Genomic DNA, 21,257 nt, shown 5'->3' on the forward strand with positions numbered 1-21,257 from the left:
ACTCAGGACGCAGCACCACTCACGACACAGCACCACTCAGGACACAATACCCACTCACGGCAGCACCACTCAGGACACAGCACCACTCAGGACGCAGCACCACTCAGGACGCAGCACCACTCAGGATGCAGCACCACTCAGGACGCAGCACCACTCATGGCAGCACCACTCAGGACGCAGCACCACTCAGGGCGCAGCACCACTCAGGGCGCAGCACCACTCAGGACACAATACCCACTCAGGACACAGCACCACTCAGGACACAATACCCACTCAGGACACATCACCACTCAGGACACAGCACCACTCAGGACGCAGCACCACTCAGGACGCAGCACCACTCAGGACGCAGCACCACTCAGGATGCACACCACTCAGGACGCAGCACCACTCACGGCAGCACCACTCAGGACGCAGCACCACTCAGGACGCAGCACCACTCAGGGCGCAGCACCACTCAGGGCGCAGCACCACTCAGGACGCAGCACCACTCAGGACGCAGCACCACTCAGGACGCAGCACCACTCAGGACGCAGCACCACTCAGGACACAATACCCACTCAGCAGCAAAAAGAAACCGAGTTCTCATACAGAGGTGAACAACGTGGATGAACCTCAAAACCGCGGCACTGAGCAAAAGAAGTGAGACACAAAACAAAATACAACATCTGGTTCCATTTACATGAAGTTCTAGAACATGTCATTGACCTGTAGTGACAGAAAGCAGATAAAGGGTCACCGGGGTGGAGTGGAGGGAGATTTGATGACATAGGGGCACGAGGGAACTTTCTGGGTGAGGGAATGGTCCTGTGTCTGGACTGTGGGGGGGACATGGGGTCCACACACACCTGTTAAAATTCACCCAGCAGTAAACTTAGAGTGGGGGTTACTACATATAAACGGTACCTCAGTGAAGTTGTTTGTATAAAGGTTATCACCGAAAAACCCCACACGTATTTATAACCACACGTGTCTTCACAGACACCCACAGAATTAGGAGGGAGCTCCTTTCCGAAACTCCAGGGGCCCACTCCCTTCTCCTGTGCAACCACTTACGACCAGTTATGCTGGATGTGAGTACGCTGTCTGTCTCCCGGGGCCCTCACAGTCTCTTTGTGCGCCCTCTGCACACGTGGGGTACCCACAGGCTGTCCTGCACAACCGAGCTGTGCCGAAGCATCTCCCTAAAACTTCTTACTGAGGATAGCAGAGTCCACGGTGCTCAGACCTTAACTGTAAAGCTCCACGACTTCCTACTGCGTCTACACCTGCGTGACTACCACCATTATCAGGACAGGAAGCACGCCGGCACCCAGGTGCGTGCACATGCCCTCGCTCCCCAGCCGCCCAGAAGTGACCACGACTATGGCGTTAGCTGGTCTGGCTCTGTGTGCAAACAGAGCACAGTACTTGCTGCCCAGGTACGTGGGGTCTATTCTGGGCCACGAGTAGGGTCCCCCTATAGTGCTGTGCACTGATGGTCAGGCCCAGTGTCCCCAAGGGCCCCTTGTCACCGCCTTCAAGGGTTTCCCCAGACACGGGCTGCCTGGTCTCCCTCCTCTCGCTCCTTTGGCTGCTTCAGAGAAGAAGGAAGAGAAGAGACAGATGCTTCCACTGCCATCTGTGGGGGGAACCCCTTGGACCCGCCCGCACCCAGATATTCACACTTGGCTGTCTGGCCCTCGGCCACATGGTGAGTCAGCTCCTGGTCCCACCCCACAGAGGAGGGAGCCACTCTGTTGCTGAAGCAGCTCTTCCCAGCTCTCTGTCCCAGGAGACTCTCCCTAGACGAGGCCTTTACACGGAAGTCTCTAGTCTCAGTTTTAACCGGTTCACAGGTCAGAAGTTTCATGCGCCAGTGAGACGGGCGTGGAGTGGACGTACAGAAATAAAGGTAACGTTGGACAGGCCACCAGGGAAGCTTTCTTCTGTGCGTCAGCGTCAGCTGGGGGCCGTGTCCCTAGCTCAGGCGTGCGGACACCAGCAGGAAGGCGGGAGAAGAGGGAAGAGTAAAGAGTGTGCCCTGAGAGAGTGTGCCAGAGAGCAAAGGGCAGACGCAGGAGAAGCACCCGAGAGCTGTCTGTCATGAGGACCCTCTGCGTCAGACTGGCCTGCCGGGGAGACAGGGAGTTCTAGCATGGGACCAAGTGTGGGGAGTCAGGAGTGGGCCTTCCACGCTTCTTTCTTCCTACCCTGAAATTTTATGAGGAGCTAGGATGGCCACAAAGGGTTAAATTATTGTGGGCTGTGCTCAGATTTTATAAGAACATGAGGAAGGCGCCTGTACCGCAACATTGGTGATGGGCACCCACCTGCCAGCGGCCCCCTGACCGGGGTGTAGGACTCAGGGTCCCCACTTTGCCTGACCCTCACCTTTCAGCAAAGCCTGCAGGATAGCCATGTCCACATCATGCTGGCCGTCCTTGCCCTCCCGGAAGATGGTCAGCAGCTGCCGCCTCCGGACAATGTCTTGGATCTGCAACAGATATTCCCAAGTGAGGTACGCAGTGACGAGCGGGCCTCCGGCCCCCTCCCAGGGCACCCAGAGAATCAAAGCCAAGACACGGAACTAGAGCCCTGAGCACGCATCCTGCCTGCCTGTGTGGCCAGGGCCACCACCGTGCCTCCCCATGGCCTGGACAATGAAGATGAAAGTGCATAAGGGACAAATATGCAATGTTTGAGAGTGGTCTGTCGCGTAGAAAACGTAACCCAAGCGTAAAGAATGTTCACCTTACCCATGAGGCGATGTCTGCTGAACGCCCAGCATTGTTTAATATAAAATTTCTCTCCCTGATCCTCCCATCTGGGCCCTGCTATTCCTCACCAATCTGCCTACCTGCTTACCTGCCTACCTACCTACTTATCCATCCATCCATCCATCCATCCATCCATCCATCCATCCATCCATCCATCCATCCATCACCCATCCATCCACCTACCTGTCTGTCCACATTATCTATCTGCCCTCCCTTCCTATCTTCCTACTTACCTACCCTACCTACCTAGCTACCGTGCTCCCCCCAAAATAAAACTGTGTCTTATATTAATTTTTGCTCCAAAATACGCATTAGGGCTTATGTTCAGGGGATGTCATCCTGAAAAATCATGCTAGGGCTTATTTTCCGGTTAGGTCTTATTTTCGGGGAAACACGGTATATATCTATGTACCTATTCGCTCTATCACCTATCTGTCTGTCTGTCTGCCTGCCTGCCTACCTACCTACCTATCCATCTAGCAATTACATTGTTTCCTGGCTGCTACCAGTTGCCTGTACCAGTCGCTACTCCCCATAAGCCCTTCCATGGCTACCCAAAGCTTCAGACCCCTCCCTCACCCCCAGGCTGGCCACACCCAATCTTGCAGCGTGTTGCTCATGCTTCCGTAGGGACCACACCTCACCTAGCAGGTGCCTTCACACACCCACCTCCCCTTCTAAGACCCCAACCTTCCCCCTCCCTCGGGGTCCAGCTTTCATGTCAACTCCAAAATAGCCCCTGGTCTCCCCAGCCACCCAACCCCCCCAACCTCCAGGCAAAGTGTCTCCTGAACTTAACCAGCCCTTGGTTCGCATGATAGCAGCTATCACCTTGGGGGCACATATGTGCGGACACAAACGAAGTACGTTATACAGCTGAATTCATCCCGTCCTCCGAGTTTAACCATCATTGTCCGTATTTGACAAGCAGGAAGAGCAGTGCTGAGAGAGGGCAGATGTGCCCTCCAGACACACAGCTGCCTGGGGCTGGCTGTGAGCCCCCTGACGAGACCCCCACAGCTGGTATCCACGTGCACCAACGGCAGCGTCTGAGGGAAAAGACTGGCTGCTCACCTGCTGCCCATGTACTGCAGACCCATGTGCTCCTTTGCTGTGTGAATCACTGCTCATGACCATGGAGCTGGGACCCCTTCCCCCACACGAGAGTGATGACGAGGGGTCACCCCCGTGGCACGGCTGAGACTGTGTTGTCTGGAGGCCATTTTCAGGGCCTCAACTCGGCAACGGACAGTGGATTGAAACGGGTGCCTTTTGACAACAGTGGGTTCAGTTCTGAGAACTGCTTGAATAATTTATACACTAACCGAGGAAAGGCCCTAGGGCTGGCCTGCCAATCCGAAATGGCTGGTAGGGAACGGAGGTGAAGCTCACAGCCCGGCCTGTGTTTTCACAAACTGACCTGACCTGGCAAAAGCAGTCTCACAGGACATCCATGTCTAATGAGGTCACCTGAGACCACAAGCGCTCGCCAGGCTGGGAAGCTAGGCTGCCTCCGGCTGCTGTCCAGCTGCAGTGCCCCTGCCGCTCACTCACGGCCTCAGCACCGGCCAGACCCCTGGCCGGCAGCCCAGCAGCTCCTGTCCCCAGAACAGCTGTGCCTCGCACCTGCACTGTCCCAGCCCGGGACCTGACGTTCAAGACCCACCCTCCCCGGGCAGGACCGCGTGCTGCCTCAGCAAAAGGCTGCCCGCCTGCCCTGTGCCCCTGGCCGGCTTGAAGCCCCCACCCTCTGCAGGCCACGCTGTGCCCACCCCAGGCCCGCCAGGCCTCCGTTTCTGGGTCCCTGTGCCCTGGTCCTTCTCACCAGGCTACCAGTGCCTGCGAGTCACCGTGCCTGGTGACCGACGTGCCTGCCTGCCTCACCTTTTTGGTCCACTCCACCATCATGCCTTCGGTGAACGTCTCAAACATCTCCTGGAAAAACACAGCCAGCTTCTGCTGAATCAGGGAGATGGTGATCTTGGAGATGGGCAGACCGGCCACCTGGGCAATGACGTCGGCCACGCGGCCTGAGCCCTCCACAACCACACAGGGCGTGCCGTGACTGATGGCGTTGTAGATGGTCTGCAAGGCGGGGATGCACCGTGAGCCAGGATGAGCCCGCCCCACTCTCACACTTCCTGAACTCTCCAGGGGGCTTAATGATGGGCCTGATGGGTTACCATGAAATTTACTGGAAATTCTGGCAGCGTGGCAGCACCCACTGCTCAAAGCAAGAGGGGGCCAGTCCTGGTGTGCTGCGGGGGGTGCGCCTGCCACACCGTCTCCTCCAGGCCTGTCACTCAACAGCGCCAGAGTGAGAGGACACAAGAGCGTCTCCAGAAAGACAAGGCATTGCCTGGGCTGGGGTCCTGCTCCCTTGTTGGGGCCCAGGGTGAGACCAGGATGACAAAGGGAGATCCCCGGGGACCCAAGGTGAGCTCAACTTCAGGAAGGGCCCCTAACCCCAGCAGAAGGATGCCTGTGTGTCAGGACGCAGTGTGGGTGCCATCTGTGAGACAACCACGAGGAGGATTCTGCTAGGGGACCAAGTGGGGACCAGCTGTGTTCCCGTCCCCCAGGAGACCCCCAGAGCTCCATGTTAAACTCCTAGGATTAGTCAACATAAACGACATTTTCTATGCTCTCCCCGCAAATCTGCAGGCTGCCACATCATATACTGTCCTATAGCACAGAGACCATGAACAGTGACCGCACACGGTGGGGCAGGTCTGAATACAGGTCAAGGCCACTGAAGGAGGGCACCAGCCTATAGACCGCTGCTGGTCCCACGGGGATGGGCAGGCCAAGGGCTTTTGCTTTTGGGGAGTCTGGGTGCAGGTTTATAGAAATCCCCCAGTCCTGGAAGCAGGGGGCCATCGGTCCATCCTTGCCACAGACCCTCTGGAGCCCCACTTACTGGCCAGGGCGCCCTTCCCCCACCTGGAGAGGGCCCTGCCACATGGTGGACCACCTTTGCTCCACCTCATGGGGGACAAGCTCCTTGCCCTCTCTTGCCAGTGACCCACTGGGATGCTGGCAACAGTGCTCTGGGCCAATTGTCCCACCTACAGCAGGACTCGAACCCCAGGGGCCCAGCCCACACGGCCAGTACTCACCTGCAGTGTGCCGGGGCCCCCCTCCAGCACCACACAGACAATGGGGATCTTGATGGCCACGCCTAGGACGAAGCAGTGAGACCCAAATTGGGGGGCGCGGGGGCTCAGAATGCTCCACCCGCAGAGACCGCCCTGCCCGCCAGCTCCCACCTAATCACGAATCAGGTGGAAGCACCAGTTGGGAGGGCATCACAGGTGCTAAGCAGCTATTAAAGGCTCTGGGGGCAGGTGACCTGCTTGTTCCACATAAGTGAGCACACAGTGGAGAGCCCTGTGCCGTCTCCTCTCCCCACACCCGCTCGCCATGCTGCTCCCTTTCTGGGTGGGAGGGGAAGGTGTGCACTGTGGGCAGCAGGCAAGGCCAGGGCCCCAGCCGGTCACCACAGGCCACAGCGACCTGCTGGCTTCTGTCTGCAGCTGTTCCTGGTGTCTCAGATCTGGCTCTGGGACACGTCGACCAGGTGGGCATAAGGCACCTGGTGGGCATGGGAGCACAGCAGGAACCTCAGGCCTACGTCGGACGTTCAGCCCCTGCCCTGAGCCAGGCGTCTTGTGAAGATGTCAGAAATGTCTTTCCCCGGGCAGCAAACTTTCTCCCCAAGTGCCAACACGGTCTCCCTGTGCCCACAGACTCGCACACCCCAACACTCCACCCAAGTTCTCAGTCAAAGCAGGGTGTTCAAAGTGTGGTCCCCAGGCCAGCAAGTCAGTGTCTCCTGGGAATAGAAAGGCAAGTTCCCGCCCACTCAGCCCTGCAGGGTACTCCGATGTCCCATGTGCCGCGGAGCTTAAACCTCTGCTCTCGCGGTGCCCGACCAACCCGGCACAGAGCTGGACCCTCCCTCATCTCAGGCCCTCCCTCACCCTTCCTCACAGCATGTGCACAGCCTGTGTACTTGACCCCACTGCCCCAGAACCCATCCCGTCCCACCCACCAGGGCAGAGATGACAGGCCCCCATGGCCCACGTTCTTATCTCTGACCCATTGGTTACGTGACTACAAGATGGTCTCTGACCTGAGACTGAGCAGAAAAGCAGGGGCGTGCCCTGACTCCCTCGCTACTTACACGGGGTATGAGACGACCCCCCACCGAACAGATGTAAGGAAATCCACTTGTTCTGACCGTGCACCAGGCACCACCCATGCCTGTGGCGCATCCTGGCCACGGCCAGCTGCACCCCCATCCCGTGGCCGGCCCGGTCCCCCTGCCCGCAAAGCGCGCTCCCTCACCCCCTCCTTCCTTTGTCTGCTCCGAGATGAACTTCTCCAGCCTGGTCCTTAGCGGGATCTCCACCCCATAGCGGCCGTGGGTGCCGTCGTCCACCAGGATGAAGTGGGAGTGGTTGCTGTCCAGGCAGGTCAGGTGCCCTTGGCCTTCCTCGTCCATGATGTACTCGGCAGGGAAGCCGCCCTGGGGACAGTGGCCACAGAGGAGTCGGACACACAGATGGGAAGTTCTGCATCGTGAATGCTGGGAATGGGGGCCTCGAGGCTGCGAAGTGACCCCTGGAGACATCAGGTCCCAATCCCTGAAACCTGTGAATGTAACTATTCTGGAAAAAGGGTCTTTGCACATGCAGCGAAGTTAAGGATCTTAATATGGGAAGATTACCCTGCACTGTCCAGCTGGGTCCTAAATGCCGCCACAACAGTCCTTAAGAGAGAGAGGAACAGGGAGATTTGACTGCAGAAGAGAGGCCATGTGACCAGGAGGCAGAGACTGGGGTGACACGGCCACAAGCCAAGGCTGCCAGCAGCAGCCACGAGCTGGAAGAAGCAGATGGCTGTTCCCTACAGCCTCTGCAGGACGCACAGCCCTGCCATGAGCTGGAAGAGGCAGGACTGCTTTTCCCTACAGCCTCTGCAGGACGCACGGCCCTGCCACCATCTTGATTTTGGCCAAGTGACATTGTGCTCGGAGTTCTGGCCCCAGAACAGTGAAACAGTAAGTTTCTGTCACTTTAAGCCACCCGGTGTGTGGTTATTTTCACAGTACCCAGGACTCAGACCCAGGAAGGTGGCTGCTGGACCAGCACACACAACCCGTGTTGTCCACGTAGGTGGCTGTCACCAGAAGTCTTCTGAATTCGAAATGGAGAGAAAAGTAAAGAGTGGTCTTGGAGGTCAGCCCGTCTTTCCTGGCCTCACATTTCCACTCTGTGGAATGAGCTGTCCTTCCAGCTAAGCACGTCTGCGTCCAGCACAAAAGGAAGACAAAGGCAGCTGGCAGGCTGGCCACGTCACCAGCATCTGGGACTGACGAGAGGGGTCACCATCCCCAGGACATGGGCACAGGCTGCTGCTGCCCAGGAGGGGAAGGGCTGCCCCCACACTTCCCCACTCATGGCGCAGCTACGAGAAATCCCCCTCAGCACCCCTAGTGAGTCCCTCAAACTCTCCTGACTCTGGGATCTAAGTGGACGTGCGCTCATTATGCCAAATCTGCTGAATCCTTGAAAACTCTGATTCAGCGGATCAAACGATTTTTTCTAGCTCCAGTCTCCACATCAAGCAGTGGCTTCCCCTGTTACCCCAGTGAAAGGGGAACAGGACTGCTCTGTCTCCAGCCTTACACAGCTCATGCCGGTGAGGGCTGTCCACAGGCTGGGGGAGACCTTTCAGTGCAGGGATTTAAGGGTGAAAGGTCAGGTTTTGCGATCAGACAGCCTGGGTTCAATGTAACCCAGATGCTCGTCGCTGGGGAATCTCGGCCACGCCAGTTCCTTCCGTCAAGTCCATTTCTCACCTGTGTGGCTGTTAGGATGGCCAGTGGAGTCTCCCAGCCAACTCTATGTGGACTCAAGCTGTCATTGGGAGGTAGGAAACCAGAGTCCAGACAAGTTAGCTACGTGTCCTGGGTCACCAGGACCTGCGGCGTGGGGACCTGAGCCCAGCTCTGCTGCGTCCCTGTCCAGCCCCTTCCCTCCGTTCTGCACTGACCCTGGTGCCCACTGCCGTCCCCGTAAGACCCCACATGCCACCTGCTCTGAGCCCGCCCCCTGCCCGGCTCGGGCCACGCACTCACCGTGGGGTGGACCAGGCCGTCGCGGTTGTGCACGGTGCCCCACGTGGCGATGCCAATGGTGACGACCTCACCTTTGTTGTAGCTGCTGCTCAGGCTGAAGTTATGCACAGCCTCGCCCACCTGCTTCATTACGCCGGTGTGGGTCCCCCCGGTGATGATCCAAGCTCCTGGGGGGATGGGCAGAGAGCTGAAGCCCACAGAGCCGGTATGACCCCCGCCACGCGCACGCCTGCCACCCGGGGCCCAGGAGCCTGTGCCGCTCAGGCCCGTTTCCACAGGGCCACCACTCAGGAGCTTCCAATCCCACGGTCAACTGTCACACACAGGTTTTTGCAGGAAGCCACACCCGACTGTCTTCCTGTGGCAGCTGCAGGAGCCCAGGAGCCCACCTGAGCAAGGAGGCGTAGGGACAGGGTCTACGGGCCATGAGCAGCCCAGTGGCAGCAGTAGGACGCGGAAGAAGGCGCTTCGGGCAGGCAAGGTTGGGGAGTCTGACCAGATGCTTCTCTGCTCGGCTGAGGGTGGCCTCGAGGCCAACCAGTCATAACATTCCAACTCTGCCTCACAGGGACCCACTTGCCCAGTGCTTCCTACGCAGCCTGCACATTGCTCCCAGGTCCCGGTGACCTGGGCCTCGTGTCCCTCGCCCACCCCTGACACACCTGTGGTCTGGGCCACCTGGACCCTCCCCTGCGACACACCTGTGGTCTGGGCCACCTTGATCAGGCCTCTGCGGAAGATGCTCTTCAGCTGGGGCTTCATGTTAAAGTCCTTGGCCCCGCCCGTGACTGAGATGAGGAGGCTGGGGACGTCCAGGCCCCAGTGCTGGATCATGAGCTGGTAGATCACGCTGGAGGGGGTGTCCTGGGAGACCCGGACATACTGCAAGGGAGTCAGGGGACAGCAGAGGAGCCCCCGTGTCAGGGCAGCCCATACGGCCCCCAGAACCCCACCCAGCCGGGCGGGGCGATGCCTCACAGGACACCCTGGGTCTAGGTGCACGGAGTGCAGGTGACAGTGCCCAGGCAGGATGTGGATAAAGAGAAGAGGGAGGGGAAGGCCGGAGACAGCCCCTCTTCCTCACACCCCGGCCTAGCTCCCAGCCACAGCACTGCCCGCTCGCCCGCTCCACTTCAGGAGCAGCCCAGCCTGACGCCCCCGTCTGCTCCCAGTCTCGCCGTAAGGGCTGCGCTGCCATTGTCTCCTCTGCTGTGACACTGCACTCCTTCCTTGCCTCCTTCACCCAGTGCCGCCTCCCTCTTGGGTCCCCATCCTGGGTCCCCCCACTCTGGCCGTCACACGGGGGCAGTCGTCCTCAGCCTCTGGTCCAGACACTGCCCTCTGAGCCTCTTTCGTGTTACAGAAGACACCCCCACCACACTCCTCGGGGACCCCTCGTCTCAGGAGAGAGACCCAGCCGGCATGGAATCGCCCTGCGAGCAGCTCAGACGGCCTGGACAGCACCTGACACGTGACGGCACTGATGCAGGTGGCTCTGGGGCCAGCATCCCCAGGACCCTCCTCGTTCCACCTCCTCAGGGACTCAGAGGAGTCGGGGGAAAGGCCACACCCAGCTGGTAAGAGGAGTGGGGGTTCCAGAAGCCCAGCACAGAAAGACGTGGCTCCACCAGACTCCATTCAGAGGCGGTGCCAAAGGGCTGTGACAGATCCTCCTGAAGCCTGGTTCAAATGCCGGGGGCGGGGCCCCCATTCAGCAGGTCTGGGTGAGGCCTGAGAATCTGCGTGGTGATGCTGAGCTCAGAGGCCCTGCTGGGACCCCACCCCGCACTGCCTGGCTACCCGGCATGGCTCTCACCTTGGTCACCAGCCTCCGCGCTGGCCCCAAACCCCTTCCCACCACCTCACTGCCATTCCTGCAGCACCTGTGCCTGTGTCCTGTGTGTTCCCTGGCTCCTTCCCTGGCCCTGACAAAACGCCATCAGCCCCGCCCCGCCCTGCAGTACGCGAGGACACGGGCACGAGTGTCTCCTGCCAGCCCCGTGGAGCCCTGCCCGCCCCACCCTTTAGGCTGAAGGGGGCTCTGTGCCCCCAGGTTACAGCCAGCCTCCCATCCCCTCAGGAAGTCCCGCCACCGTGGGTCACCACTCGTGGGCTCTGGTCCACACTAAGCGACGGGGCGATGAAAACCCACCTTTCCCACCTTCTGGCCCAGGCCCGTGAAAACAATGTTGCCAAAGGCGTCCGTGGGCACCTCCTGGATGTGCTTTTTCGGGTCCCACTCATCCTGGGAGGCACGGGGCCTGATGGCCTCCTCCCGGTGCTGCTCGCGTGTGTAGCCACACTCGCATATCACCTTCCTGCAAAGACCCCTCGGTCACCACAGGCACCCAAGTGCCTGTCCTGCTCCCCACTGTGGGTGTCAGAGGCCAGTGGAGAGTCAGGTCTCTCACCCCCACCCGGCATGACAGGCACCGGCCACCGTGCCAATGGAGGCCACGTGGGGGCAGTAAGGAGGCACTCTGCCCAGCCACGCCAATCACACCTTGTTTAACTGGAAATCTAAGAATTCTTTAGATTCCTACTTTTTTTTAGCAATAAATGACCTACCTAGAAGACCAAAAAAAGTCTAAAACCAGATAAAACGGGAGCCAGACGATATCGGGGAAAGAAAACAGGTTTCCTGCTACTTTCCAAGTGGGTGATCTTAGGTGCATCTGAAACTCAGTTTCTCAACCGTTAAATGATGAAAAAAACACATCCCCTAGCCCCAGCTCCCCAGCCCTGCCAAATTCGTGAAAGTTAAACAAGGCTGGAGATGGAAAATAATTTACTCAATTATTTTGTTGATGCAAATTAACCATGCAGAGGACCAAGAATGATTAAGAGGCCACGTCCTGCCCCAAACCCAAGTACCCCTGGGCCCCTCAGCTGCCCTTTCCCCGCTCGCTCACAAAGTGGGTCCGTTGCTACATGTGTCTCCACTGCTCACGCAGCGGCTCCCGGGGCTGTGAGCACAGACCCGGCCCCTGCGGCCCCTCAGGCAGACACAGGCACTCTCAGACTTGCAGGGACTTTAGGGAACACCTCAATTTACGGTCCAAGGCAGGGAGGGAGGTCTCCAGGATGCGGGCCCCAGTTCTTGGTCTTGGCCCCAGGCTGCCTCAAATTTCCTCTTCTGTTTTTCTAACAGTCAGCCTACAACAGCTGCCTGCTTTCCTTCCTCTCTGGACCATCGCCCTCTGATGAGGTTAGATCTTCAATCTATGTGGTGTTCCCAAGCCTGACACAATGCAGGAAGCTGTACTGAAACCACTGACCTAGAAATTAAACACAGAATTTGCTCCTGAACCTGCGACCTACATGGGCATAAACGGGAACACCTCCACAAACACCCGTGGGAGGAATGCGAGCTCCTGCAGCACCTTCTCCGCCATCCGGTCCCTTCCTGTGACGTGACAGAGCTGCTACAGGCTCTCTCTGTCTCACACACACATACTTCTCCACCGGTCCGGAGTTTAGAGGAAAGAACTGTCGGGTTTCAATGCCCCTAGAAACCAGATAACCTCAGTACGGTCTTCAAAATGTTTTTGAAACCAGTGATTCCTGTATGGGAAGCTTGTGTGTCCCAGGTTTCCTCTGAGGCCATTTTTATAAGTCTATTTGAAAACAACTAAGACTGGAGACCTCAATGCAAACTACTCAGCATATTGTCAGAACTCACAGTGGAACTGAAACTCTGATCATGCGTGAAGTATATTCAAGGTTACCGGCATGAGGCTGTCAGCTGGAGCATGGTGGCAACTTCCTCTAACTCAAGGGTCTGTCCTAGGACCACTCAGTGGGAAATGAGGGCTCTCGTCTGAAGAGGAGCCAAGCCAGGCGTGAACCCCCACACATGCACAAGGCATTTTTAGGGACAACCCTTGGGGCGTCTCACAGGACCCCAGGAGCGACATTCTTGGGGTCCCACTTGATTCCTGTTGTAATAGTCTTCTATCTTGCCCGCAGAGGGCGTCCCTCCTCCCCTATGATTCAGCAAATGTGAGCTGGATGCTGACTACGTGTCCAGCACAGGAAGCAATAAAGTGACTCTCCTTGCTCAGAGGTCACAGCTCAGAAAAGAGAACTACACCGAGTGTGGTAGGAGGGCGAGGTCACTCTCTGGGCAGCGGTCAAGGAGAGCTCCACTTGAGGTAGAGGTAGCGTCTGCAATAGCTTTGAAGGATAAGCAGGCGTTTCCCAGGTGACAAGAAGAAGTCCTGCGGGCTGCTGTGTGCTGCCGTGGACGGCCGTGAGCTTCCGTGGGCTGCCATGAGCTGCTGTGAGCAGCCAGCGGGTGACCAGTGACCCACTGCCTCAGCCGGGGGAGCGCAAGGCTCACAATACCAGCACGGGCCAGGGAGCTGTGTCCTACACAACTAGACTGAGAAACAACGGCTTGAACCGGAGTGGGGGGGGGGAGGTGGAAGAAGGGGGGGAAGGAGAAGTCAGGGAAAGCATGGCCCATTTTGGCACAGCACAAACTAAAGTGTGACTAGAAGAGAAACGCAACTACAAATCTACAGTCTGTTCGTCTTCAAGGAACACCAACAAAGTAGCATTGTTGGGTCATAAAGTTGTTCTATTCTTAATTTCTTGAAGACCCTCCATGTTGTTTTCCACGGTGGCTGCACCAACCTGCAGTTGCACCAACAGTGCAGGACGGTCCCTTTTCTCCACGTCTGTCTTGTCAATGATGCCATTCTGCCAGGTGTGAGGTGACATCTCATTGGGGTTTTGAGTGCATTTCCCTGACGATTAGTGACATTGAGCATCTAGTGGCCATCTGTGTGTCTGCCTTGGAAAAGTGTTCAGGTCCTCTGCCCATTGTTTAATCAGCTTGTTTGTTTTTGCTGTTGAGCTGTACGCGTTCTTTATATGTTCTGGATGTTAGCCCCTCATCGGAGGTGCGTTTGCAAGTATCTTCTCCCATTTGGTTGGTGGCCTCTTTGTTTGTTGGTGGTTTCTTTTGCTGTGCAGACGCCTTTTAGTTTGATGTGCCCATTCATTTATTTTTTCTTTTACTTTCCTGTGAGACTGAGGTCCATAAGCTTAGTACCTATGTTTCGTATATACAATAGGATACGACTCAACCATAAAAAGATGAACTGTGACAATATGGATGGATCCTGAGAGTATCGTGCTAAGTGAAATAAATTCAGACAGAAAAGGACAAGAACCGTATGACTTCACTCATAGTGAGACAGAAAACAAAATGCAACAAACTAACAAACAAAACTAACAAACCCAAAATGCACAGATACAGACAACAGAACGGTAGTTACCAGAGAGGAAGGGGGTGGGGGGCGGACGAAGAGGGTAAAGGGGGTCAAATGGATGGTGACAGAAGAATGGACTTCGGGCAGTCAGCACACAACAGAGTATACAAATGTCATGTTATAACGCCGTACACCTGAAACTTATGTAATATCATTAACCAATATACTCAAAAAACTTAAAACGACTGGCGACACCACTGAGGCTCACAGCTCAGGAACAGGAATGGGTGGCTTTCCTCCACAGCTGCCCGCAGGCTCCCCCAATTCATGGGCACCCCACTGGGGAGCCCGCAGCCCCAGAAGATGGTTCAGCACTTGGAGGCACAGTGGCCACTACTGCCCGTGGAGGCGGCCTTGGCGGCCCCACTGTCCCACAGGCTCCTGGGGGGACAGGCAGAGGCGGTGCGGTGGGCCTTGGGGCAGGACGGGCCTGTCTCGACTTGGGGCCCTCCTCACTGAGGGGTCCAGGTTGCGGACGTCCCTGGGCCCTCCTCCCCCAGTCCTGGGGCCCACGACAGTCTGTTCCAGGGGGAAACAAGCTGCTCTCAAGGCCAGCTGCGTGAAGCCTGAACCAGTGGGTGGGTTCCAAGCACCGCTGTGCACCTACACCACGCACCGCAACTGCAAAGCAGGGTGGCTGAGACTCCTCCCCACGGCAAGCTCGTGGGGTAAATGGAATGCTCCCTGCAGCGCGGGCCTGTGCAGACTCGGGGTCTATCCCGGCGGAGGCCCTGGTCAATCTTGCTCTCACCAGCACTCCACGTGGGAACAGGGAAAGGGTCACTTACCCAGCATCAGACAGTTTGCAGCTTTCCACGAAGTACATGCATTCTTTCTTCTTGATATTTTCAGGAATCCATGAGCTGAGATTTTCTTGCTGAGGGTAAAAGAGGCACTGTGAGTCCCTCGGCAATGAAATCCAGTTCTCATCGTGGCACACCCCACATCTCTCTTAGACGCGTCCAGGGGCTTTCTTCAGAGAAGGGACACCTGAGCCCGCCCACGCAGGCTGAGGGTCACAGCCCCCTTGTGGAGGGCGCTCAGGTGTGGATTCAGGACAGTTTGAGGCAATGTGTGGGATCGCTTCCTCTGGGCCCTGTTTGAATGTGCACAACACTTCACAGTTTATATGTCAACACTGCCTTCCTGGGAACAACTCGGTGTGGTGAAAAGGCGGCAGAGAAGGGTCTGGACACCTGCCTTGGTCCTGGTGGGATGGCGGGCTGAGACACGCTCCTGCCCCCTGACACGGGACTGTGACATTCAGGCATGCCCGGTCCACAAAGCCGCGTCCAGGGCCTTCTGGGAAGCTGGCCCAGGACTTAGGCTGTGCTAGGGCCTTCCCAGTCAGAAAGGATGGGAAGTGATTACACAAAGATCAGGGATGACAGGTTTCCATGAGTCTGGCCCAGGACCAAGAACAGGAAGTGACTGTGAACCCACGGGCGGGGCAGGGGGGGCAGACATGGCCTCTACCATTCTCTCCCGTTCTCACTCCTCCAGGGCCTTCCTGGGATGCAGCCCCAGGACAGGACTCCCTGCCCAGCAGGAAACGCCCCTCCCTGTGGTCACTGGTCCCCATGAGGGTGCCAGGGGATCTGCCGCTGAGCCGCTGCCCCAGACGCCTACCTTCTCACAGCTGTTGACAACGTACTGCGACCTGTTCTTGTGCAGGCTGCTGCTGCTTCGCCAGAGGTTGGGGGCCGGGCCCAGGTCAGCCACCCTCCTGGGCTGCACCCCGAAGCCCTCCTCCTGCTTGGAGCCAGCTTTCATCAGGACTAAGGGCTCCAGGCGGTCTCCCGCCTCCCTCAGGACAGGCTTTGCTCTGGCTGGCTAGTTCCGGAAACACGTGGAGGGGGGTCGGGGCTGAAACAGATCAGAGGGGATGAGGCAGGTTCCTGTGTGCAGCCCCGCTGTCCGTCCGTCTGCAGAGCTCTGCCCCTGGCTGGGGCCCCGGGCCTTCTGGAAGCACAGCCACAGTCCCGGGCACCAGGCACCATTCTCAACGGTGACCACCTCAGCCACTGTGAAGGACCAGAGAAGCAGCTCCATCCCCACCCCTGCCACTCAGCCTGCAGCCGCCGCACCCAGGAGCTGGGGGCCATTGAGGCCAGTCACACGTGGCACGCACTCCACCACCCTCTCCATGCTTCCTCACATCTGCACTGCTTTCATTTTCCAAAAAGACCCCTCTCAGCACAAAGTAGGTTTCGGGGAGTGGCACAGCCCTGCACCCATGAGACAAGTCCCTACATGGACCCCTTTTCTCAAATCCTGTGTCCCCAGCCCAGATGCCACTGTGTCTATCACTGAGGCCGCCTGAGCATCATGACGAAACCCTCATTTACAAACCAGAAAAACAAATGAACGTGTGCAAATCCTGCTGCCTGCCCTGGAGCCATGATGCCTGCCATCACGTGTCATGATGTCACACCCAAGTCACTCCACAGTGTCACCCCAAGATGTCATCTACATGTCACCCCACAGTGACACCCCAAGATGTCATCCATGGAGTCACACTCCCCCACCAGGCGGCTCTGAAGGTGTGAAAGAGGGCCTCCTGGGGCAAGGGGCTCACAGGGTCTCACGTCCCATCCAGAGCCCCCTCCCAGCACACGAGGGTCACTCATGGACAGGCCTTTCCTTGCCCATTCATCCTGCTTCAATATGGGGTTGCTATGCTCTGGGGAGGGGTGGGGACCTGTCAGGAGTGAGGCACCCACCCAGCCCTTACCTGGCTTAGCTCAGTGCTAGGCACTTGCGGTTCAGTCACATGGTCGCTGACCTTAGGCAAATGCTCTCAGTGACACGCAGGCCGCTCACCTCTGCATCCTCGCTCCCTCCCTCCCCCTGTCCCATGGCCAGGCTCATGCCCAGACCCCAGACCTGCCCTCCCATGAAGGCACCTTGGTAAACAACACTGGTACCAGGAGTGGGTGCTGCTGTGACAAACCCCACAAATGTGGAAGTGGCTTTGGACCTGGGTGATGGGCAGAGGCTGGAAGAACTTGAAGGTGGTGTTGGAAAAAGCTCACGTTGTTATGGGTACAGTGCACAAGCCTGGGGGCATGCCTCCCTGCAACCAGATGTTTAAGGATGGGGGCCCCCAGAGCCTCGGGAGTATGACCTGGGCAGAGGACCACTGTGAGGGCAACGCCTAGCAGAGCTGTGGTGGGGGGTGGACAAGCCCAGACCCACAGAGCGTCCAGCATGCGATCCCAGCTGGGAGGAGCATCCGGTGGGCCTTAAGGTGTCAGGCTTGCCGGGACCAGGACCCCTGCCTCCTTCCCAGTGCCTCCCTGAGCAGTGGGGATTCTGTCCTACGCTTGTCCCATGTTGTATTTGGGAAGCACGTGGCTGGGCCGGTCTCACAGGTTCCCAGCTGAAGAGGCGTCGCCTCAGGAGGGATGTGCCCGAGTCCCACCCCTGTCTGATTTCAATGTGGCCTCGGGCTTTAGACTGTAGAGTGGATGCCGGGAGAGTGAAGCCCCTGGGGGTTGTTAGGATGAGTGCATGTGCTTTGCATTCGAGAAGGATGTGCATTTTGGGGGGGACAGAAGTAGAATGTATGGTCTGAATATGTTCCCCTAGAATTCATAACCCCCAAGGTGATGGTATTTGAAGGCGAGGCCTTTGGGAGAGAAGTCAGGAGGATGGGCCCTTCATGACTGGGATTCGTGCCCTTATAAAGGAGACCGCAGAGAGCTCCCTGCCACCTCTGCCATGTGACGTCACAAGCAGAAGTCTGAAACACAGAAGGGGCCTTCACCTGCCCTGCTGGCACCCTGAACTCAGACTTCCAGCCTCCGTAACTGTGAGAAACCAACTTCTGTTGTTTCCAGGTTCCTGCATTATAGGGACGGCAGGCTGAAAGACGCGACCCCTGGTGTAAACCATCCCCACCCTTGGCAAAAGACACCACGGCCAAACCAAATGAAATTCCTGGGCACAACTTTTTACGGCTGCCACAGGGATCCATAACCATGGGAGCTCACAAACAGGGGTTCCTCCTAACCCACCCACTCACCAGGAAATAGAGCAACGGACTTTAGATGCAGGTCTGGCAGAGGACACAGCAGCCAGATGCGGGTCTGGCAGGGGACACAGCAGCCAGGCGTGCACCCTCTACTTGTGTCAGCAGATAGCCGCTCCCTGCTGCCCCCTGCCGCTCCCATCCCCTGTGTCTTCTGAACTGGCTGTGAAGGCACTTCCAGATTATAAACAGCTACACACCAGGAGCCAAGAAAGTAGCAGCTGACAGAAGTGGGCCCTGATTTTTGTGTGGGGTTCAGAGCAAGAGCCGGAGTCTGCTAAGTCTGATGTCTCCCAGTGGAGACTCTGCGCGGCAGGAGAGACGGTGCCCCCGCCCTGCCCTGTCGCAGCGCCCGCCCAGTCCCGCGCCCTGGCCTCCTCCCCCACCCACTGCACCGCAGCCCAACGCGTGCTCACTCCTGTGCCCACATCCCGACCCGTGAGCCTGCATTCACCCGAGTCCCAGCAGCGCCCTTGCTTGCGACCCTGCACCCGCAAGCGAGCCAGCGCCTACATCTTGCCATCCAGTGGCGCAAGCACACGAGCCCGCGCCCTTGGACCCCAGCGCCCGAACCGACCCCGCGCGCTCACACCCTGCACCGGGTCCTGCGACCTCGCTGCAGCATTCCGCTGTTGTCCACCCCCAGCCAGAGCGCGCACCTGCTCAGAGCGCCCCGCGCCGGTGTCACTCGCGCCGCTGCACAGGACGGCCGCCCTGGCCCTGCGGGGCTGCCTGCATCCCGTGCAAAGCGTGCGCCCCGTGCCGTCCCCCGCACTGCCCGCGTGGCCCGCAGCGCGCTCTGCGTCACCGCAGCCAGAAAGCAGCCGGAGAGCGCAGCCTGTGGCGTCCTGCGCCCGCGGAGAGAACCGAGGAGGAGCCGGGCAGGAGCCAGGCCTCCCCAGAGAACCCCAGACCGGCACTCATGTCGGTGTTTGCCTCCTGAGGGGCTAGTGGAGAATTTCTCGGTGAAACCCGCGGGGAAGGGGAGCAATGGAGTGGAGGAGCTGCCAGAGAGCATGAGACCCAAATGGGCCTGGCGCTGGGTGAGCCACTCCGCCACCGGGCTTAGGACCCCTCCCCCACCTCCCGGAAAGACCCCTGCAGCTACCCTGACTCCACTACCGGCAGCACTGCCCTTCTCAGGAGGACTGGCAGAACTGACTTGACTCCTGAAAAGCTGACCGGCTTCCCCTAAAGGTCCACGCAGTTCTCTCACCCCACAAAGGCCGTCTGCCCTCTCCTTCCCCACTGCAGGCTCACAGCGCTCCACCGCCACTCCTGGGCCCTGCTCAAGTCCAGGCACGTGAAGAGTGTCCTGTGGCTTCTCGGATTTGGCCCAAGGGCTACTAGCTGACTCCTAACCGACCGGCCACCCTCTCATTTCCTCCCCAGGGCGCACTGACCTCGTGTCCAGAGTAGTCCTCTGGAAAGCCCCTCGCCTCCACCTGCCCTCAGAGAAGCCGCAGCTGTGCTGTGCGTCCACAGGCTGCGGATGTCCGGTCTCACTAGCCTGCCACCCGTGGGTCTCCGGCAGCTGTGGGGAAGGTGCCACAGCTTTATAGGGCAGCACTTAGTCGTTTATTCAAACACTTTGAGAGGCACAAAGTCAGGGCAGCCCCACTGCAGTCAGCAGCACAGAACTGAAGATGGGCAGCAGCGGGCGTCACAGGACGCAACAGCTGTCGCCTGCTGGGCCACACACTGCAGGGGCACAGCCCTCCACCATCCCCAGCTGCATTCTCAGAGCCCAAAAGCTAGCTCATGCCGGGTGGGTGCCCGCTGTGGGAGTGGGCTTGCTATGGCCACAACCCAGAGAGGGGTAAGACCCGCCAGTGTCAGCAGCTGCTTCAGACCCTCGTCCAGTGCACCTTCCCGGGCTGCCGTCTCATGTACTGTTTCCTCAGACGGCAATAATGGCAGAGCTGACCGACGTGCAGGTGCGGGCTGGCTTGTTCCCAGTGATCCCAGGTCCCCGTGGGAATGCCGTCTGAGGTGACGAGTTCAGGAGACAGGCTTTGGAAGAGGCATCTGTGCCCATGTCTCCCTGAGGGGCCCTCCCCTCCTAGAGAAGTGTCACTTGTTGCACAAGAAGGCCCAGTTCCGTCTACCAGGACAATTATGCAATTGCAAGAGCAATTATGAAATGTCCTTCCCATAAAATGGCATTTGACTGTAAAGCAGGAATGAAGCCCATTCTGGCCTTGAGGGAGGCTTGTTTCCAGCTCAGATAGACAATACACAGCAGAGGGCTTTTTCCCGGCATGGACATCGTGCCCAAGATATAAAGCCCATTGCTCTGGCAGCCAGAGGAAAACCGCAATCTGTGAGAAAGATGGCAGTCTGAGCACATGGCGTCAACACATTCTGGCCATGACTAACCCAGAGCAGCAAGGCTGTGGGCTCCTGGGGAAGGGGTGGCCTGGGGGTGCGGGGGTGGGGGGGGTGCCAGCATGCCAAAGTTACAGCGGGGCTGCAGACTTTCCTGTACGGGCCGGGCGGTAAACATTTCAGGTTTTACAGGCCCATGGTTTCTGTCCCAACTGCTCAACTCTGCCACTGCAGCCAGAAAGCAGCCATTGGCAAAATGTTAGTGGATGGATGTGGCTTTGTGCCAATAAAACTTGACAAAGTAGGCAGCGGTTGGGTCTCGCTGGTGGGCTGTGGTTGGCTGGCTCCTGGTCTCGAGAGAGCACCAAGAGATGTGGGCGTCATGCCTGGGGACACCGTTGTTTTTCTTCGTCCCTGAAGTCAACAGGTCATCTGATTCCAGAACCGTCTAATCCTAAAGCGCTGCCGGTAAAAAGTAAGTAAGAGCGATGGTGCTGCACAAGAGTGGAGACTGCAGACGCTCTCTTGGCTGCATGTCTGCTCTAACAGGTGGCACATTTCCATAGCGACTGTGATGCAGACTGAGCTGGAAACGCCCCCTCACCTGCACACTCGCTCAGGATACTGAGTTAAATCAGTAGATGCAGGCCGCTCTGCTCTCCTATGAGAATGTCCCGTGGTTTGCCCGAAGATCTGAAACACGTCTGCCGTCT

The 21,257-nt window shown here is 58.1% G+C and overlaps 1 protein-coding gene across 4 annotated transcripts in view; it reads right to left on the reverse strand.

Annotated features, from left to right (window-relative positions):
- TRPM2 (transient receptor potential cation channel subfamily M member 2) overlaps positions 1-20,558 on the reverse strand; it is a 47,480-nt gene extending 26,922 nt beyond the window's left edge. The window contains exons 1-11 of one of the 4 annotated variants that reach the window (XM_019745725.2): positions 20,085-20,558; positions 19,620-19,750; positions 15,813-16,049; positions 14,972-15,060; positions 11,057-11,222; positions 9,606-9,786; positions 8,905-9,071; positions 7,110-7,290; positions 5,879-5,940; positions 4,644-4,844; positions 2,374-2,476 (exon numbers count right to left, since the gene is read on the reverse strand). In XM_019745725.2, the coding sequence (XP_019601284.2) occupies positions 2,374-2,476; positions 4,644-4,844; positions 5,879-5,940; positions 7,110-7,290; positions 8,905-9,071; positions 9,606-9,786; positions 11,057-11,222; positions 14,972-15,060; positions 15,813-15,956 (1,294 nt within the window). In that variant the 5' untranslated portion in view covers positions 15,957-16,049; positions 19,620-19,750; positions 20,085-20,558. Of the gene's footprint in view, positions 1-2,373; positions 2,477-4,643; positions 4,845-5,878; positions 5,941-7,109; positions 7,291-8,904; positions 9,072-9,566; positions 9,582-9,605; positions 9,787-11,056; positions 11,223-14,971; positions 15,061-15,812; positions 16,050-18,875; positions 19,391-19,432; positions 19,596-19,619; positions 19,751-20,084 lie in introns of those variants that run through there. The other 3 variants (XM_019745731.2, XM_019745729.2, XM_074324410.1) reach the window with 3 other exon arrangements.
- Between the last annotated feature and the right edge of the window lie 699 nt (positions 20,559-21,257).

The sequence above is a fragment of the Rhinolophus sinicus genome, linkage group LG01, assembly GCF_036562045.2.
Source record: "Rhinolophus sinicus isolate RSC01 linkage group LG01, ASM3656204v1, whole genome shotgun sequence".
NCBI classification, from domain to species: Eukaryota; Metazoa; Chordata; class Mammalia; order Chiroptera; family Rhinolophidae; genus Rhinolophus; species Rhinolophus sinicus.